The 18561-nt window shown below is 43.5% G+C and overlaps 1 protein-coding gene across 4 annotated transcripts in view; it reads left to right on the forward strand.

Moving 5' to 3' along the window:
* The first annotated feature begins 535 nt into the window (after nt 1-535).
* Nucleotides 536-18561, forward strand: part of Alg6 (ALG6 alpha-1,3-glucosyltransferase) — a 38229-nt gene continuing 20203 nt past the window's right edge. Inside the window, exons 1-6 of one of the 4 annotated variants that reach the window (XM_052176828.1) lie at nt 543-605; nt 1971-2017; nt 3392-3579; nt 12609-12693; nt 16554-16643; nt 17563-17651. In XM_052176828.1, the coding sequence (XP_052032788.1) occupies nt 3498-3579; nt 12609-12693; nt 16554-16643; nt 17563-17651 (346 nt within the window). In that variant the 5' untranslated portion in view covers nt 543-605; nt 1971-2017; nt 3392-3497. Of the gene's footprint in view, nt 606-1970; nt 2018-3333; nt 3580-12608; nt 12694-16553; nt 16644-17562; nt 17652-18561 lie in introns of all 4 variants that reach the window. The other 3 variants (XM_052176826.1, XM_052176827.1, XM_052176829.1) reach the window with 3 other exon arrangements.

The following is an 18561-nucleotide window of genomic DNA, read 5'->3' on the forward strand; positions in this document are numbered from 1 at the left end:
TGACCTCTAACTCTCCATCCTCTTGCCTCAGCCTCCCTAGGGGTGAGAATGTCGAGAATGAGTGGCTATTGCTGCTCATAGGCCCTACCCAGAGCCTCTAGAAACGGTTTCTCACTAGAAGCAACTTCCCAGCCTTTACTAGACAAGTAGTCTTTGCTTAGCTCTAAGAAAGCGGCCTGGCTTGGTAGCTGCTGGAGGGCACTGGCCCAGGAGGAAGACCTGCCACTCGGGATGAGGACTGGCCAACAGCTCGCCACTGCGAAGCGCGCAGGAGCCGCCCCTCACAGGAATCCGTAGGCTAAGCAGCCGCTCGAGCTTTGGCCGCGGTCCCGGGAAAGAGGAGCAAGGGGCTTTCCACCTGCCCCTGACCTAACCCCGGCCGTCAAGCTTCTCGAATTCCAGGGCTTGCACCCCGCCCCGAAACTGGGCAACCCCGCTCTCCTGGCTCTGCCCACCCCCGCAATGACTCCGCCCATCACTCCGCCCCCTCGCCTACGGGCTCGCTCCCGTGAGGGCCGCTGGGGGCGCGCGTGCTCCTCGGGCTGTGAGTGCGCAGGCGCATTCGCTAGTTCTCTGCGGGCGCCAATTCCGGAGACCAGAGCTTGGTAAGAGCTTAGGGTGGCGGAGGTCTGAAGGCAGCAGTGTTGGGGAGGTCCGCTCGAGCGGGCGTCTCGGGGGCTTCCTGGGAGGCCTCGCCCATCCTCCGAGACCCTCGGCCAGCGGCCGTTCTGCAGAGGTGACGCGGCCTGGCCGGAGTGGCCCCGGCGAACCTGTCCCCGCCGTCCTGCGGGTCTGTCCCTCCCGAGGCGGATGTCCCGAGGAGGGTACCTTAGCAGGAAAAAGAAGCAGTCTGGGACATGGTGGCCTGGCCTCTTGTCGGGATGTGCCTGCTACATGAGAAAGTTGCAGAGCTGTTCTTGCAGGTAGCACAGCAGTCACAGTTTAAGGGGGAAATAGCCGGTGTGGTGGCACTGGAAGGCAGAGGCAGGCAGATCTCGGGTTTTCAGGCCAGCCTGTTCTACATTAGAGAGTTCTAGGCTAGCCAGAGCAACACGGTGAGACCCCGTGTTTCACTGAATATCACACAGGACTTCCGAAATTGTAGTATCCCTCACTCTCTCCTCCCTTCTCCTGCCGGCATTTGTCCATCCCCACCATCCTCTCTAGTCAAGTGGGTCCGTGCTCTAAGGATGGAAGGACATTGAAATGACTAGAGATGACCTTTGCTCGCAGAGCAATTTTTTTTCTGAATAACAAGTGAATGGCATTTCCTCCTAAGTTCTTTTGTTGGAATACATGCTTGCAGAACCATACTGTACATAACTGTACTGGAAATTGTTGCTCATTAATTACCCAGTGCACACATCTTTTTACTGTTGTTCAGTTCAAATAACAATATTCACTGCATCTCACAAGACCTCTCCAGAAAACCCCCTTCCACATTACCCTTCCTACATCCCCTTAGGTAAAATTTTTTTCTTAATTTGTGGCACCATATAGGTGTGCTGGCTAGTTTACAGTCAGTTCAACAAGCTAGAGTCAGAAACTTTAATTGAAAAGAACTTCAATTAAAAGAATGCTTCCACCAGACTGGATTGTTGGCAAGACTGTGGTGCTTTTCTTTCTTTTTTTAAAAATAATTATTTCAAGGTGGGGTTTTTCTGTGTAGCCCAGATTGTCCTGGAACTCGATTTGTAGACCAGGTTGATCTTGAACTTGGAGATTTACCTGCCTCTGCCTCAAAAATGCTGGGATCGGAGGCATGTGCCACTATACCTGACTTCATTTTCTTGATTGATGATTGATGTAAGAAGAACTAGTTCATCAGAGAGGCTCTGTAGAAGTGTCAACAGTGCCTGGGAGACACTGATTAAAATTTAAAAATTAGTCATTTATTTTGACTCTTAAAGTTATTTCTGGGGGGCCTGCGAAAGTGGTCTAACAGTTAAGAGTGCTTACTTCTATTGTAGAGAACCTGAGTTTGATTCCTAGCACCTGCCTGAAATGCTAGCTCCAGGTAATCTGCCACCTCTGGCCTCAGAGGGCACCTGCACTTTTGTGGACATATACATACACCACACACACACACACACACACACACACACACACACACACAAATCTTAAAGATTCCTATAAGTACACCCCTGTAATCCTAGTGCTTAGGAATCTGAGGCAGGAGGATTCCAGGTTGGTGGCCAGTCTAGGCAACATAGTGAGATCCTGTCTATACATCTAAATGCTACCATCAGATAGTCAGCCAGTTCCTGTTTGACCTTGGTTGACCTTGAGGAGTGTCCTTCCTGAGAAACCCGTTTGTGTTTGGGCAGCTCTCATTTTCATAGACGGGCGCCTCAGGGTTTATCTACGTATTGATGTTGGGTATTGAGCCCAGGACCTACCACTGGACTATACTCCTATCACGTTTTCTTACTAATAATCAACGTGTCTATTAAATGGGCCATCGTTCATAGGCCCATGCAAAACTGAAGAGTGTTAGTTATCTATTGTCTTCTTGACAGTGAGCACACACTTGATTCCAACCCCCTCACACACACATACATTTAAGAACAGTGCTTTGAATGCATTTGAATGTATAACTCCTTGTTAGTTCTAGAGTTAGATTTACTCCATAGTTGCTAGAGAAACCTTTTTGGCCTTGGGTGACCATCGGTCATGCAGCTGTCTTCACCACTGTGCTTCTGGCAAGCTGTGGCGCCATGACACCTACTCAGCTTTAGCTTTTGTAGGTTCATGAGGCTGACATTTCAACTTATCAAAAGGCTTGTTTGTTTTTGTTTTTTTAAAAATTTCCCTAAGAAGCACCTAGAAAATCAGATGATCTGGAACAGAGGGCAGTTCATCTAACCTAGTTGTTATCACTCTCAGTTTGCTGTCTGTCACCTTGATAAGCACCTTAACCATAGCTAATCTTAGGGGAAATGCTATTTTGTCCTGTAGGTTATAGTCCAGAACAGAAGGCCCTCTCTCCCTCCCTCCCCTCTCCCCCTGCCCTTTCCCCTTGGCGACTTCCCTGACTTTGGTCCTTGGGGCCAGTGAACTCACCCACCTGAGAGCAGCTTCCAATAAGCCTGCCATTAAACAAAACAAAACAACCCTCAAGCCTTGTCTGTCTTATCGTTAGACACATTGCATCGTGTTTTACAGAAGCGCCCACTGTTTGCAGTATATATCTCAATCCAGGGGGTAAGGAGCCCTCTGTAACCCTCCCAGCCCACTTCTCCAAAACCTCCCCACATTTCTGAGTGGCTCCATGTGTTCTTTGTTGGGGTGCTATGCTGGGTTAAATCTTGGTTGTTTCTGTTTGATCCCTAGACTATAAAGACATGTTTTTATTGTTCCAAAGCAAAGCATCGTTTAAAATCCTCCCAAGCTCCCAACTGCAGGGATGGTGACAGCTCTGTGAGAAGACAAGTGGCTGACTTTGGAGGAAGCATTGCGGCCCTGGCTTTTGTTTTCCTCGCTGAGTTTGAAGAGCTATGGAGATGTGGTCCTGGATGACAGTCGTGGTCCTGATAGGACTCACGGTGCGGTGGACGGTTTCTCTCAGTTCTTACTCAGGTAGTGCACCCTTCCTCTCTCAAAGATTTGGAAATAGTCCTATTTGACTAAAATTGAAGAATTTGAGTTTTTATTGTTATGATTAAGGAAATATATACATCTAATTATAATGAAAAAGTTTAAGAGGTAAATATACTGTGGCATATGAGAAGACAAAGTGTACTCTAGCTTGAAGTGTGACAAACTGAGGTGTAATTATGTCTTCAGCTAGTTAGTCCTTGAAGATGGTCTCAGAGTCAAGGGTTTGTGTTTGTTGATGTTTGTGGTGGAGAGGCAGGTTACTAGGTTGAGAAAGGAAACAGTGGAGCAGAGCCTTACAGTCAGTCATTGTAAGCCGTGATAACGTAAGTTATGTTTGAGGTACAAGGGTAACAGAAGCGACTGATGAAAAACACACCAGAGCGGGTTTGAGGTAAGACGTCTGACTGAAGGGTTGGAGGGACACCGAAGAGACTACAGCTACCAGCATGTAGTGTTAGAGTGACCGTAAACATTAAAAAAGAAAAGTCTTCAAAAGGAATAAAAGCAGGAGGAAAAAATGAAAAATTGATTGCGTGTATCTGTGGAGAAGTAGCCTGGGGAGAACAAAGATCCAGTGTAACTCAGCACCGCCATTTTTGGAAATGGCTGGAGTTTTGGTTTTACATTTATCTAGGCAATCTGGTTGTAGAATTTTCTGGTAATGAAAAAATGGCAGGAAAAAGGTGAGAGGTAAAGAGACATGATAGAAGTAGTAGCAAGTGCATGTTGAGCATTTACGATGACTGGCACCGTGCACTTTAGAGTTTAACAGAACACTGAAGATGGGGACTAGACAAATGTACAGACACAGAATGGGGCAGTCCTGGGCAGGGAGGGTTATGACACAGGACATTCAGCCCGCACTGATCATTCGCCAGGAATAACACATCTGAATATAATTTTGAAGAAGAACTAAAGTGGCCTGGTGAGATGGTTCAAGACATCTCGGTTTGGCTCCTGGCACCAATTTGATGCTACTAACAGGCTGTGGCTTCATTTTCAGAGGATCCAACATCCTCTTCTGGCCTCCATAAGCACCATGCATATGTGGTATACAGATATACATACAGGTAAAATATCCATACATATCAAAAAAATTAAAAATAAAAAATCCAAGATAATTATTAAATGACGACAGGGTTCAAATGTGATCACTTGATTCCAGTCAGTGCTTGCGTGACTCTTCTCTGAGGTTTCTGAGGAAGAGGAGCCCCTGACCAGCTCAGCTAAACTGTGGGGTTGTGTTGTGATGGTACAGCTGCTGAGTCATTGTGATAGCCCGTACATGCAAACATGGATGTTGGTTTGTGCTATCCTGCCCCTCAGATAAATTCGTACTTTTGAGAAAGTTTAAAATTGCTTGAATGTTGTGCAGTAAAACATGGACTCAATTCTTAGTTATTTTACCTATTAGTTGCCTAGTCTTGGGGAAGTTATTTAATTTCTCTGAGCTTTTAAACAAGGCAGGAGTGTCAGTAAATACTTCAGCAGATTGCTTGAGGGATTAATTCAAATAAGAAGTATGAACTGTGCTCTCTCATGTAGGAACAGAGTCAGCACATGGTCATGCCTCACCTCTATCGATCATCACAGTAGATTATTCAACTTTGAACTTGGCCAGATGTGGTCACACACCTGTAATCCTAGCACTCAGGAGGTAGAAGCAGGAAGGTCAGGAGTTCAGGGCCAGCTTTGGCTGTACAGTGAGTTTAGGGCCAGCCTGGTTTATATGAGAGCTTGTCTAAAGAACAAACCCTCCAAATATTATTGTTTGCTGTGGAGCCAAAAAGAGATCTTGGTATTTATTAAGGTTTTAATAATAAAGAATGATAAATGGTATATTTCCTAGAGAAGATAACATCTTGGTGGGCAGCGTGGGTATGTAAATATATATCACTTTTAAAGTGACTGGATTTGGAACAGTAGACATTTTCTAATTCAGATGAGAAAATCTGAGTGCAACATTTAATATAGTCTAAAAGATTTTACTAGGCAGAAAATGGGTGAGAAGAACATTCTGAAGGAAGGAAACATAACACAAAGCAAGAAGGATGGAAGAATAGTGTGTGTGTGGTGAGACAAGCGGGTCAGACTGACAGCCACACTGATTGTGAGGGCAGAAAGGACATAAGATCAGACTTGTTTTAGGAGCCAGTTCTAGAAGCATCCTAGAATTTGGGTGAGGAGAGGCAAATGGGATTATCTATGTGCGGTGGCCACTGCATGCTCACCAAGTTTATTATGAGTATTGTTTGATGGAGCTGGCTATGTGGTTCACGTCAACCACCAGACAAACAAACAGAACAAAGGGGTTGTATAGGAGCCATGTGAGCCTCCTAGTTCCCTAACTATAGCAGCAGAACTTAGCAGCTTCCTAAGGAGATGTGAAGTCAAAGAAATCCGTAATCCTGAGTATTTTGCTGTAGGTCTAGAAAAGAGAAGACAGGCTCAATCCCTGATGCCACATAAGCTAGGCACGTTGGTGCATACCAATAGTCTTAGCTCTGGGGAGGTGGAAGCAGAAAGGTCAGGAGTCCAAGGCCATTGTTGGTTCACAGAGAGTTTACCAGAACACTTTTTGCTTGATGGTCTTGTGACCTGCTTTAGGGAAAGGTTAGAGAGAGACCTGTCTCTGCCTGCTGTTTTTCTTGATTCCTTCAGCCTAACATCTGCATTATATCGTGGGCTGTACTTTGGGTAGCATGTCCAAATCCTTGTCACACTAAAGTATAGCAATTCAGGTGAGCTTTCTTCAGTTTTACTGAATTATTCTTCCTTTGAAATGTGTGCATCATTTAGGAAACTACTTAAATACATTATTGTAATTTAATTTCTTCTAAAATTTATCCCCATTTTGTTTTTAGTCTTGCTTTTTCACAGAAGTAAGATACTGAATATTATATGTTACATGACATAAGCTATGGGGAATAGACAGGTTTTTATTAAGTACTAGTTTGTCATTTCTCAGAGATTTACAATGCCTCTTGCATTCTACCTAAAGTATTATAACAACATTTAAATTTTGTTATCTCCCCTGACTCTGACCCCAAATCATATTGGTAGCTAAGGAAAAAGTCATTTTAAAAAAATCAGCTTTTGCAAAATATCATTTATTAAAAACCATGACAACATGAGATTTAATTGATAGATTTCATTTGGCTTAATCACTCCTATTTGTGAAAGGTTGCATGTTCTTACCAGAAAGAAGAGAAGAACTTCATAAAAAACTGCAGTTGACTCTTCTCTTAGAAAGTTTAAAGCTTACTGTAAAGTATACATTGTTGGCAGACTGCTTATTTATATTTAAGCACCATTGTGAGTAAGTTAGCATTTAATAAAGTGAACATTTTTAGTGCTCCTTAATTGCATTTCCCTGGGACTGTGACAGAGCCGGCATTCTGTGAGTGCACGTTGGTTGGTCGGTGTGTTGTCTTCGTGTGGTTCTCATTCTCCTGTGAGTAACTTTGCAGACTTAATCACTGTGGAAGGAATCCTTTTGCCCTTCTGAGTGAAGCTCCCACAGGCACAGTTGGGCTGTCCTTCTGAGTTGCTTTGAGGGCACTTTAGCAGTTTTAAAAACTTATGTACTAATTCCATAGCCAGTGTCAGCTGAATTTATTGAAGTAGGTCAGACTCTGGATAAAAACTTGTTTCCCAACCCTGAAGAGAGTCGTTATCCATTCTTCTGTTTGTTAGAGAGCAGTAATAAATTCTTCCACATCTACTGCACGATTTCTAGAGTAGTTTTAGGAAATCTAGATAGTTTGATTTTTTTCTTCTTCAGGTATAGGGAATTACCAAAATGTTTTCTGAATTTATTATCCTAATAGCATTGAAATAAGAAAAGAAACCCTCCTTTTGTCTTCCCAAAGAAACTATATATTCAGTGGTTGTATTCACTGAACTTGATTCACATACACAAACACATGTAAAAAATGTAAATAACTTATTGAAGAATTCTTTTCCTTTAAGAAATTATTAGAAAAAATTATTTTTCTTTTTTTTCTCTTTGTTTTTTTCTCTATTTTTCTCTTTGTTTGAGTATATGTTAAGATTAATACATGCCTAACACGATGCTTACTTTGATTTGTGGAAAACAAATTTTTCTGTTTCCAATAACTAAAATTCATACTTGGCTATCACATAGGAAGTAGTATAGCTATATGACAAACATGATATAGAAATTATACATATTATGAGAGGTTACTAATTAACCATTTATTTTTTAGTTTGTAAGGGAGGCTCATGGGGGATTAGGATTAAAATGATTTTTTTTTTTTTTGTACTTTGAGACAAGGCTTGTGTAGCCTAGGCTGGACTAGTCTAGCCTGTGTTCTCAAGAACAGCCTTGAAGTTCTGATCTTCCTGCCTTCCTACTTCTGAATGTTCGGATTATAAGCATACACCCCTGTTTTGAGACAGGGTCTCACTATCAGACTGGCTGGCCTGAAGTAGCCAGGGTTGGTCTCAAACTCACAGAGATCTTCCTACCTCTACTTCCCAAGTAGAGAAATAAAGGTGTGTGCTATCATCCTTGCCTCATTCATTGATAATGTTTGATTCTTGTATTACACTCAACTTTATTTATTTATTTTATTTTATTTTATTTTATTTTATTTTATTTTATTTTATTTTATTTTGAACCTTGCACATGCTACGCACATTCTATCTAGGATACATCCATAACCCTGAGGTGATTAAAGAACTTACTTTGTGTGCGAGTGTAAGTGCAGATGTGAGGACAACTTGAGGGAGTGTGTTCTCCCCCACTCCCTCATTAAGAAGGGTTGCTCTGACTGTTTCAGGCTAGCTGGCCCAAAGGCTTCTGGATGCTTCTCTCTACCTCCTCCCTTGCTTTAGAGATCCTGGGACTATGGATGTACGCTACTGTATTCAGCTTTTTATATGGGTTTCAGGGATCACATTCAGACCAGCAGGATTTAGTGTCAAGCACTTTACCCGCAGAGCCCTCTCCCTGGTCCTCTGAGGTGATTCTTGAAGGCAGCAAGGATAGAAGTTACATAGAGACTAGAGAGTAAACAATGAACAGAAGTTATAAAGTGCCACACCGTATATGTGTTTGGGGGCAAGAGCTAGTACATGGCCTTTGTATTCAACAGCCTCAGCATAGTCAGTCTGCCATCACACATGGGTGCTGAGTGTTGAGTAAGTGGGAAATGAAGGACTCGCATTGCTTGAATTAGAAGCCTTGCTTGTCACACTAACTACACCAGTGTCTCTGCTCTATCAGCAGTCACTGGGACTCTGCCAGGTGCCGTTGAGAGGCACTAGGTCACCACATTCTGAGAGACAGAGAGTTGCATATGTACAAGTGTGTTTGAACTCTGGGTCATTTCTTGTGCCAGTTACTCATGTACCTGTCTATACACATGTACATGTCTATAAATGTGTACATATAGTGTATAGAACTGTTAGTCTGCTTTCCCCATAATTATAGATCGTCTCCTTAGAAATTCTGCCATTGGTAGAATCTAGCTAGCAAATACAAACACCTTTACTAAATCTGGGTTAGATTTCAGTGAGCAGGGTCTGTCATTATTCAATGTGACATATCTTTTGACTAGATTAGAAGTATATATAGCTAGTTTGATTTTGATTTGACTTAAAAACCTGTGACTCTATTGTACTTTTTTGGGTTTCCTCACATTTCAGTGGTAAACTGCTTGTTCAATAGGTGCTTACTGTTTGCCAGATGGAGATTTATATCTCCATGGCCATGACAGGGTAGGAGTGACAGGGTAGGAGTGACTGACAGGGTAGGAGTGACTGACAGGGTAGGAGTGACTGACAGGGTAGGAGTGACTGACAGGGTAGGAGTGACTGACAGGGTAGGAGTGACTGACAGGGTGGGAGTGACAGGGTAGGAGTGACTGACAGGGTGGGAGTGACTGACAGGGTGGGAGTGACTGACAGGGTGGGAGTGACAGGGTGGGAGTGACTGACAGGGTGGGAGTGACTGACAGGGTGGGAGTGACTGACAGGGTAGGAGTGACTGACAGGGTAGGAGTGACTGACAGGGTGGGAGTGACTGACAGGGTGGGAGTGACTGACAGGGTGGGAGTGACTGACAGGGTGGGAGTGACTGACAGGGTAGGAGTGACTGACAGGGTGGGAGTGACTGACAGGGTGGGAGTGACTGACAGGGTAGGAGTGACTGACAGGGTAGGAGTGACTGACAGGGTGGGAGTGACTGACAGGGTAGGAGTGACTGACAGGGTGGGAGTGAAAGGGTAGGAGTGACTGACAGGGTAGGAGTGACTGACAGGGTGGGAGTGACTGACAGGGTGGGAGTGACAGGGTGGGAGTGACTGACAGGGTGGGAGTGACTGACAGGGTAGGAGTGACTGACAGGGTGGGAGTGACTGACAGGGTGGGAGTGACTGACAGGGTGGGAGTGACAGGGTAGGAGTGACTGACAGGGTGGGAGTGACTGACAGGGTGGGAGTGACTGACAGGGTGGGAGTGACTGACAGGGTGGGAGTGACTGACAGGGTGGGAGTGACTGACAGGGTGGGAGTGACTGACAGGGTGGGAGTGACAGGGTAGGAGTGACTGACAAGGTGGGAGTGACTGACAGGGTGGGAGTGACAGGGTAGGAGTGACTGACAGGGTAGGAGTGACTGACAGGGTGGGAATGACAGGGTAGGAGTGACTGACAAGGTGGGAGTGACTGACAGGGTGGGAGTGACAGGGTAGGAGTGACTGACAGGGTAGGAGTGACTGACAGGGTAGGAGTGACTGACAGGGTAGGAGTGACTGACAGGGTAGGAGTGACTGACAGGATAGGAGTGACTGACAGGGTGGGAGTGACAGGGTAGGAGTGACTGACAGGGTAGGAGTGACTGACAGGGTAGGAGTGACTGACAGGGTAGGAGTGACAGGGTGGGAGTGACAGGGTAGGAGTGACTGACAGGGTAGCAGTGAAGAATGGAGGGCTGAGCGATGGCTCAGCAGTTAGGAGCACAGGCTGCTCTGCCAGGGGACCCAGATTCAGTTTCCAGCACCCACATTGCAGCTCACAACCATCTGTAACTCTAGTTCCAGGGAATCTGATACCCTCACACAGACACTGAGGCAAAACACCATTGCACATTAAAAAAAAAAAAAACATTAAAAATGTACTCCTAAAAAAAGATTAAAAAAAGAGAATGTGTTTTAGAGCCAACCTGTGGTTGGGATCCAGAACATGCTTCTACTACTTAAGTGACTATTTCTTCTCTCCCCAGTCTCAAAATACGGAAATTATAACACTTAGTTCATGGGATCATTGTATTTAGCACTAGACATACATGTTAGTTATTAAAGGTTTATTATCCCTTATTTATGACTTTGAAGATAACAAATTACAGGCAACATTTACTTACTTATTGTGTGTGCAGTGCTTGGTGTGTGGAAGTCAGGACAACTGAGTAATTGGTTCTCACTTCCACCATATGTGGTCTAGGGATTGACCTCAGGTGAGGTGGCAGATTGATTTAGCTGCTGAGATATCTCATTAGCTTTTGAGTTTTTATATAAATCATTTGATAGCAGTCTGACCCTTATCAATACATAGCCTGTTTTTAATTCTGTGTTCAACCTTACGTTTTTTATTTTCAGTTTGTAAAGGCAGATATTTGTAGTTAATTTATCATACTTTTTTTTTGAAGTATTTGCATTGTTACTTTTCTTATTGCTGTGACCAAATACCTACATGAGACCACACAGAAGAGTTTATCTGCCCTCCAGTTTGAGGGTTGGCAAGTCACTGTGGGGAAGGCACTGTGGCGGCAATGAGAAAAAGCTGCCCACGTTGAATCCCCATTGGGAAGAGAAGAGGCCTGGAGTAGAGTGTGGCTAGCAAGCCTTAAGGTCCTGCCCCATCGATCCATTTCCTCAACTCTATTTCTTTTTTTCTTTCTTTTTTCTTTTTCTTTCTTTTTTTTTTTTTTTAAAGATTTATATATTTATTTGATGAATGTGAGTACAATGCCATTCCCTTCAGACACATCAGAAGAGGGCATCAGATCCCATTACAGATGGTTGTGAGCCACCATGTGGTTGCTGGGAATTGAACTCAGGACTTCTGGAAGAGCAGTCAGTGCTCTTAACTGCTGAACCATCTCTCCAGCCCCTCAAATCTATTTTTGAAAGGTTCCACAGCCTTCTAAAACAGCTCCCCCAGCTGTGGACCAAGTGCTCTAACGTGAGCCTCTGGGGGACATTTCATATACAAACCACTGTGTTGGTAGCAGTTTTTCTCATGAAGTCAAAGTAAACATGGTGGTTGGCAAGATGAATCATTGGGTAGAGATGCTTGCATGCACGCTGGACAACTCGAGTCTCATCTCTGGATCTCATAAGGTAGCAGGAGATACCCACTTCTTGAGAGTCATCCTCTGATTTCTATACATTATGCATACACACACACACACACACATACACACACACACATCCAACAATGATGTGTGTGTGTGTGTGTGTGAGTGTTTGTTTGTTTATTACAGAGTCTCACTATGTATTCCTGATTGTTCTGGAACTCACTGTGTAGACGAGGCTGGCTTTGAATTCATGAGGATCATCTAGCCTCTGCCTCCTCTGTGCTGAGATTAAAGCTGTGCTAGCAAATTAAAATGGAAGAAACCAAACCAAACCAATCGTGCATACTGTACTACTAATAGACTGAGTGGTGCTCCAGTGGCCCTGCTTCTTGAGTGTCTGCTCTGCTGGGCTCTGTACTGGGTGCTCACCCATCTGGTATCTGCTGTAGTGGTTCTCAGTAGGCTGTGTGGCTCTTGAGCTTAAGGAGGGTAAGGAACTTGTTCATCATGGGGTCACTTGGTGACTTACGGTACTGGATTCAGGCCTCATCTTTGACCTTGGTAAGTCCTGCGTTCTTTGTCTAGCTTGTGTTATCCCTGTAATATAGGACATTTTTATAAGGAAAAAAAAATTCCACGCAGTATGCTAAAAGTTCATTATTATTCTCTTTTTGCTTTTCATTCTAGGTGCTGGAAAACCGCCTATGTTTGGTGATTATGAAGCTCAGAGACACTGGCAAGAAATTACCCTTAATTTACCAGTCAAACAATGGTACGGGTAATTTTGGCTTGGTTTTATTATTGTTTATTATAGTTAATGTAGATTATATGATGGTACTTCTTCATATGGTGTTGTTCAAACACCACTTTATTCATCTTTTTTGTATCAGATCTCATCTTTGAAGTTTCACAGTCCTGAAAATTATCCATATACACACCCAGTTAACTAGGTTTTGCTATTAAGCTAAAACTTCTAATTTGTAAACATTTTTAAATTGTATTTATTCTTATCATGTGTGACGATATGGGTTGCACCCATGTCACAGCGTGGTCAGAGGACAGCTCTGTGGTGTTGGTCTTAGGTTCCAGGGATCAAATTCAGGTTGTCAGGCTTTGTACAAGCATTTTTACCTATGGAGGTATCTTGCCACGCCCTAAACTACAAGTCTGATACGAGAACGCTATATCTCTTGGAAACCCCTTTGGATGGATAGAAGCTAAAAACAGCATCATGAGCATACTTCACTGGTCAGCAAGGGCTTTGTTGAGGCACTTCACGCATGCCTGTTCTCACAGCCCTTACGTGTCCCCCTTTGCCTCCTGATGGTTCCCTTTCTCTCGAGCCCTTTTCTGCTTTCATGCCTTACATATTCCACTACCCTTTCCTTTGAAAAGGAATTCAAACTTTGTGTGCGTGTCTGTGTGTGGGTGCTGTGTGTGTGTGGGAGTCATGTATACAATTGAGTGCAGAGGATGGTGCTGTGTGTGTGTGTGTGTGTGTACACGACTGAGTACAGAGGATGGTGCTGTGTGTGTGTGTGAGTGAGTGTACACGACTGAGTGTAGAGGATGGTGCTAGATCCCTGGGGCTGGGGTTAGAGGCAGGTGTGAGCCTCTCACATGAGTACTGGAACCATCCCCATCCTCTCCAGGAGCAATACTTACTCTTAACTGCTGAGCCATCTCTCCAGCCCCCCACTCCTCCTTCCCCTCTTCCTGCCCTTAAGATCTTTTCTCCTTTCATGCTCCCTTTCTAGTTTCTCCAGGCGGGAGAGAGAACTGGGCCTGGCTTGTGCTTTTGAAACCTACGAGCCCCTCAGCCACACACTTCCTCCAAGGCCACCTGTCCTGGGCCCTCTGATTGGATCAGTCCCACTCCTGGTAACTAAGCCTGGGAGCGCATGAGCAGTTCTCACCACCCGCTGCGCTTGGGGACTCTGCTGTCTTCTCCCATGCTTCTCTTTTCTCTTCTCCTTGGGACAGTCCCACCTTCTAGTCCAGGCTGGCCTGGAGTGGTAATTCTGTTGTCTTACCATCCTGAGCAGTTGTGATTACTGGCCGTGTGCCTACCAGCCTGACTCCCTTTCTTCCTCCCCACCCCCCAAGACAGGGTTTCTCTGTATAGCCCTGGCTATCCTGGAACTCACTCTGTAGACCAGGCTGGCCTCGAACTCAGAAATCTGACTCTCTTTCTTAGGAATTACTCTAAGATTGGGGAGCATAGTCCTTAACCGTCCTGTCCCTTCTTCCCTGATGTGTGAGTGCATGTTGACAGCTTGCTGTTAATCTCAGCACCTCTGTCACTCACCAATTGTAGTGCATCTAAAGGTTAAGGTGAATGAGGAGCAGCCTTTGCTTTACAAGCTAGAAACCGAGTCAAGTTGTTCTGGTCAAAATGTAATCTTCAAAGTACTTGATCTCCCACTGCTGTATCCATCCTAGTAGTTTGGTGGCTAATGGTAAATTAGAGCTACTGCTAAGTACTTAGGTTTTGCCAGGTGGTAATTTGACAGCTTTACATGTTTACCTCAGTGGTCTAGCTCTGGTTGGTCCATTCTACTGCTCTGCTGTTCTTGATGGTCATCCCCTGGTACTAGCATCTCCAGTACACTGGGGTCTTCTGCTGCAACTAGGCTTTACCAATAGCCTCTCATAGGCTCCCTTCATAGTGTCAAGCCTCAACTCCTTTCCATGACCCCTTTAGTCCTGGGCCTTCAATTACAGCTGAGGCTGCACCTTCACCAATGGCCTGCCATGGCCTCTCACAGTGCCGAGCCTCAGCCGTTCTTCATGGCGCCTTCATGCCTTCAAAACCAGTACTGGGTGACTCTCATTGGCTCTCTCTGGAATACAGCTTCTTTGTGCTCTCAGAAAACACTTCCCAGATTTCACCTCAGTGTTGCTGATCTTTTCTTAATCACTGCTAATTTCTTAGCTCCAGCTAAGCAGCATCAATTGTCCTAGTAGTCCCTTCTATTCTGGACTCTAAAGCAGAGCCACGTGGCTGAAGCTGCTGAGTTCTGCTGCTTGCTGGAGCTAGAATATGGCCCCCTTGTTCTGTACATTATCACCAGCTTTCTGTTTTTCAGCTGCCTTGGAACTTGCTCTGTAGACTGACTTTGAACTCATGCCTGTCTCCTAAGCACCAGGATTAAAGGTGTGGTCCACCAAGCCCGGATTTAAGTTTTTATTCACCCAGAATTTGCTCTGTTCTAGGCTGTCCTTTGTCTCAGAGATCTGTTTGTCTTTGCCCCAAGGCCCCTTGGTTCAGAGTAATATCCTTGAACACAGGATTCAGCCCCGCTTCACTTCCTGCTGCCCCTTTAATACTCAAACCATATAGTTTATATTTTCCCTTTCTCAGCTTGCTGTGCTTGTTTAAAATGCTCTTCGTGAGACTTAACCAGAGAACAAAGTCTATGATGGCCTTTCTGCGACTTCCTTCGTCAGTGCAATTAATCTGAGTCTCTTCGCCTTAACCTCAGGCAGACTCTTCAGACAAGGGCAAGAAATAGCCACATCTTCACCAAAATACCACAAAAGCAGTTTCTAGGCCACATATTAAGATTCTCTACTGAAACCTCTTAGGCCAGGTCTGCACAATTCAAATCACTGTCAGTGACAAAGTCTTCCATTTTCCTACTAGGATAGCACATTACGCCCCATTTAAAGCATTCCACTGCTTTCCATATCCAAAGTCCCAAAATCCACCTTCTTCTAAACAAAAGCATGGTCAGGCCTATCACACATTACCCCACTTTTGGTACCTTCTGCCTTAGTTTGGGTTTTACTTCTGTGAACAGACACCATGACCAAGGCAACTCTTATAAAAACATTTAATTGGGGCTGGCTTATAGGTTCCGAGGTTTAGTCCAGTATTGTCCAGGCAGGCTTGGTCCAGCAGAAGCTGAGAGTTCTACATCTTCATCCAAAGGCAAACAGGAAAAGACTAGCTTCCAGGCAGCTAGGAAGAGGGTCTTAAAGCCCACACCCACCATGACATACCTACTCGAAGACTACACCTCCAAATAGTACCATTCCCTGGGCCAAACATATTCAAACCACTACGGTCGTAAATTGCTCCTGTGACTGAAGAGTAAAGTGGTTGGAAGGAGTTGCTTAGCTACAAAGGACACAACTAAGAAATATATTCATATAAACTTAATTTTCCTCTCAGAGGCACAGTGGTGTTTTTTATAATTCCTTCACATCTTAAAGTGGAGGATCCAGCACCTTTATGGACTCTAGACCACGTTTCCCGGTTGTTTCACAGACTCTTATATAAAGTCTTCCTCTTTCCATAAGCCATGTCTTCATGTGTTCTTCGAAACTAGCCTTCAAGTTTTTAAGATTATGCATTAAAAGTGCTGTTTTTCTAAATTGTTACAGCATCAGACACGACTTGCCTTGTTGCATGTATTTTGTTGTGTGAGTATAATTGATTTACTAAAGTCTAATAAGAATAGAGCAACACTAAATCCCAGGGACCTGGGGCAGCCTCATTTGTATTTGATGTCATAGGGTAATTGTTAATGTCTTAATTAGTTAAACCATTAAGTATAATTTAATTAAATGGCATACGATGTTAAATTATGTCCTGAATATTGATAATTGTGCCTTTTATTTTTCCAGGTATTTTAACAGTAGTGATAACAATTTACAGTACTGGGGATTGGATTACCCACCTCTTACAGCCTATCATAGTCTCTTATGTGCATATGTGTGAGTTCTTTTTTAATATAACTGAATATTTATGCTCTTAGATGTGATTTGACGTATTAAAGAGTTATTGTTTGTAACTTCAACCATTTACAAGCTTAAGAATCTCTTTCAGAATTTGAACATTTCTGTAGCTTGTGTACATACATGCTAGAAAGAATGCAAGACTTACATTTGTTAGTACAGGCTACATTTACTGCACATGAGCAGTGTCTAATATAAGACAGCTTTTATTTTTCTGGAGTAGCCAAAACTGTAGGTCCCAATGACCTCTCAAGTGCTCTGCTTAGTTAAAAACGTACATGATTGGTGCTCCCCGTCTCCACTTTTTAAATGAAGTGGTTCATTGATGAGGGCTTCTGTAGCACAGTTTCTCTTAGACTTGAAGTGTCAGGAAAAATTGGAGGAATTTCTTTACTTTGCCATGATTTATTATTTTAACTTTTAACTGTTTTATGCTTTATAACATAAATTGTCATGGGTCGAAAGTAAAGCACCTAAACTTAATGATGGTTATATATACTCTGTAGTATTTGGGGTATTATCTATGATTGAAAAGCTTCATTTACCAATAATAATGGCTGAGTTTTAATAAAATTCATGATGAATATGTTTATTAAAGGCATTGCTATGGTACCTGAAGAGAATGTTTTCAATAATGAAATGCGACATCAGATTGTGCTTTCTACTAGGCTGGCGAAGGTCAGACATCTGCACTTTACATGGTTTTACTGGAAGCTGAGCAGGGCAGAGAAGCTGCTGTTGTATATTCTCAGTGAATTTACCTGATTAATACAAGGAGCAAAGCTTCAGTTTTGATCCTATTATCACAACAGATAATTCTTAAAGTCCTGTGTTTTCAGATGTCCCAGTTACTAAACCTGAGAGGAATAAAGTGCATGTGTATATGTTTGGTCTGCAGGGCAGAGTTTATCGACCCAGACTGGGTGGCTCTGCACACATCTCGGGGCTATGAGAGCCGGGCTCACAAGCTCTTCATGCGCACCACAGGTAAAATGGCAGTTGGCCCTGGCACAGAATTTCAGTTCTTAATAATAATTGGGGTAAATTGATAAAAGTACTCAATTGAATAAAGTCTTATTCTTATTTTGTTTGTTTTTGAGACAGTGTCTCACTATGTAGCTCTGACTGTTCTAGAACGTACTATGTAGTCCAGGATTGCCTTGAATCTACAGAGGTGCACCTGCCTCTGCCTCCTGAGTGCTGCCACCTATTGTTCTAATGGATTTGAAATTTATAGTTATGCATATGTATATATGTAAATGCTATAGATTAAAAGTATATGTAACCTGTAAGCCAAGAGTAAAAGAGTAAATATGGGTATTTCATGTTTATTGTATCACATGATCCTATGAGAAATCAATTGAAGTGAATAGTCTTACTCTTATTTAAAGCTGAGGAAACTACCAAGGTGCATGAGGTGGGAAACTTCCATAGGACAGATAGGAAGAGACTGAAGTTGTAACTGTTTATACTGCTGCTTCAGTGCACTAATCCTAGGCTCCTTCAGCCTTCTTAAGGCAATCCTTCATACATCGTGTGGGTTGTACATTAAACAATCCACTAAGACACCCCCTCCTCTCTTTTTGAGGGGTGCTGGGGATTAAACAAAGGAACTTAAAATGTTAGTCAAGCCACTACCACTGACCTATATCCCCGTCAACAAAGTTTATTGAGTATCATTGAGTACTTCTCTAGGAGACTGAAATTAACAAGCTTTGATTTCTGTAAAAGTATCACATAACTAAGATACCATTCTAGCTCACACTTATTGTTGTTAATTAGCCTAGGTGCAGTGTGGTCAACTGTGATAGATTCTCAGGCCCAGGAGGTGAACTGTGTCTGTCTGTCTGTCTGTCCTTTTCACATCTCTTCTCCTTTCAGTGCTTTAACCCTTTTT

Source organism: Apodemus sylvaticus, chromosome 3 (assembly GCF_947179515.1).
Source record: "Apodemus sylvaticus chromosome 3, mApoSyl1.1, whole genome shotgun sequence".
Classification (NCBI taxonomy): Eukaryota; Metazoa; Chordata; class Mammalia; order Rodentia; family Muridae; genus Apodemus; species Apodemus sylvaticus.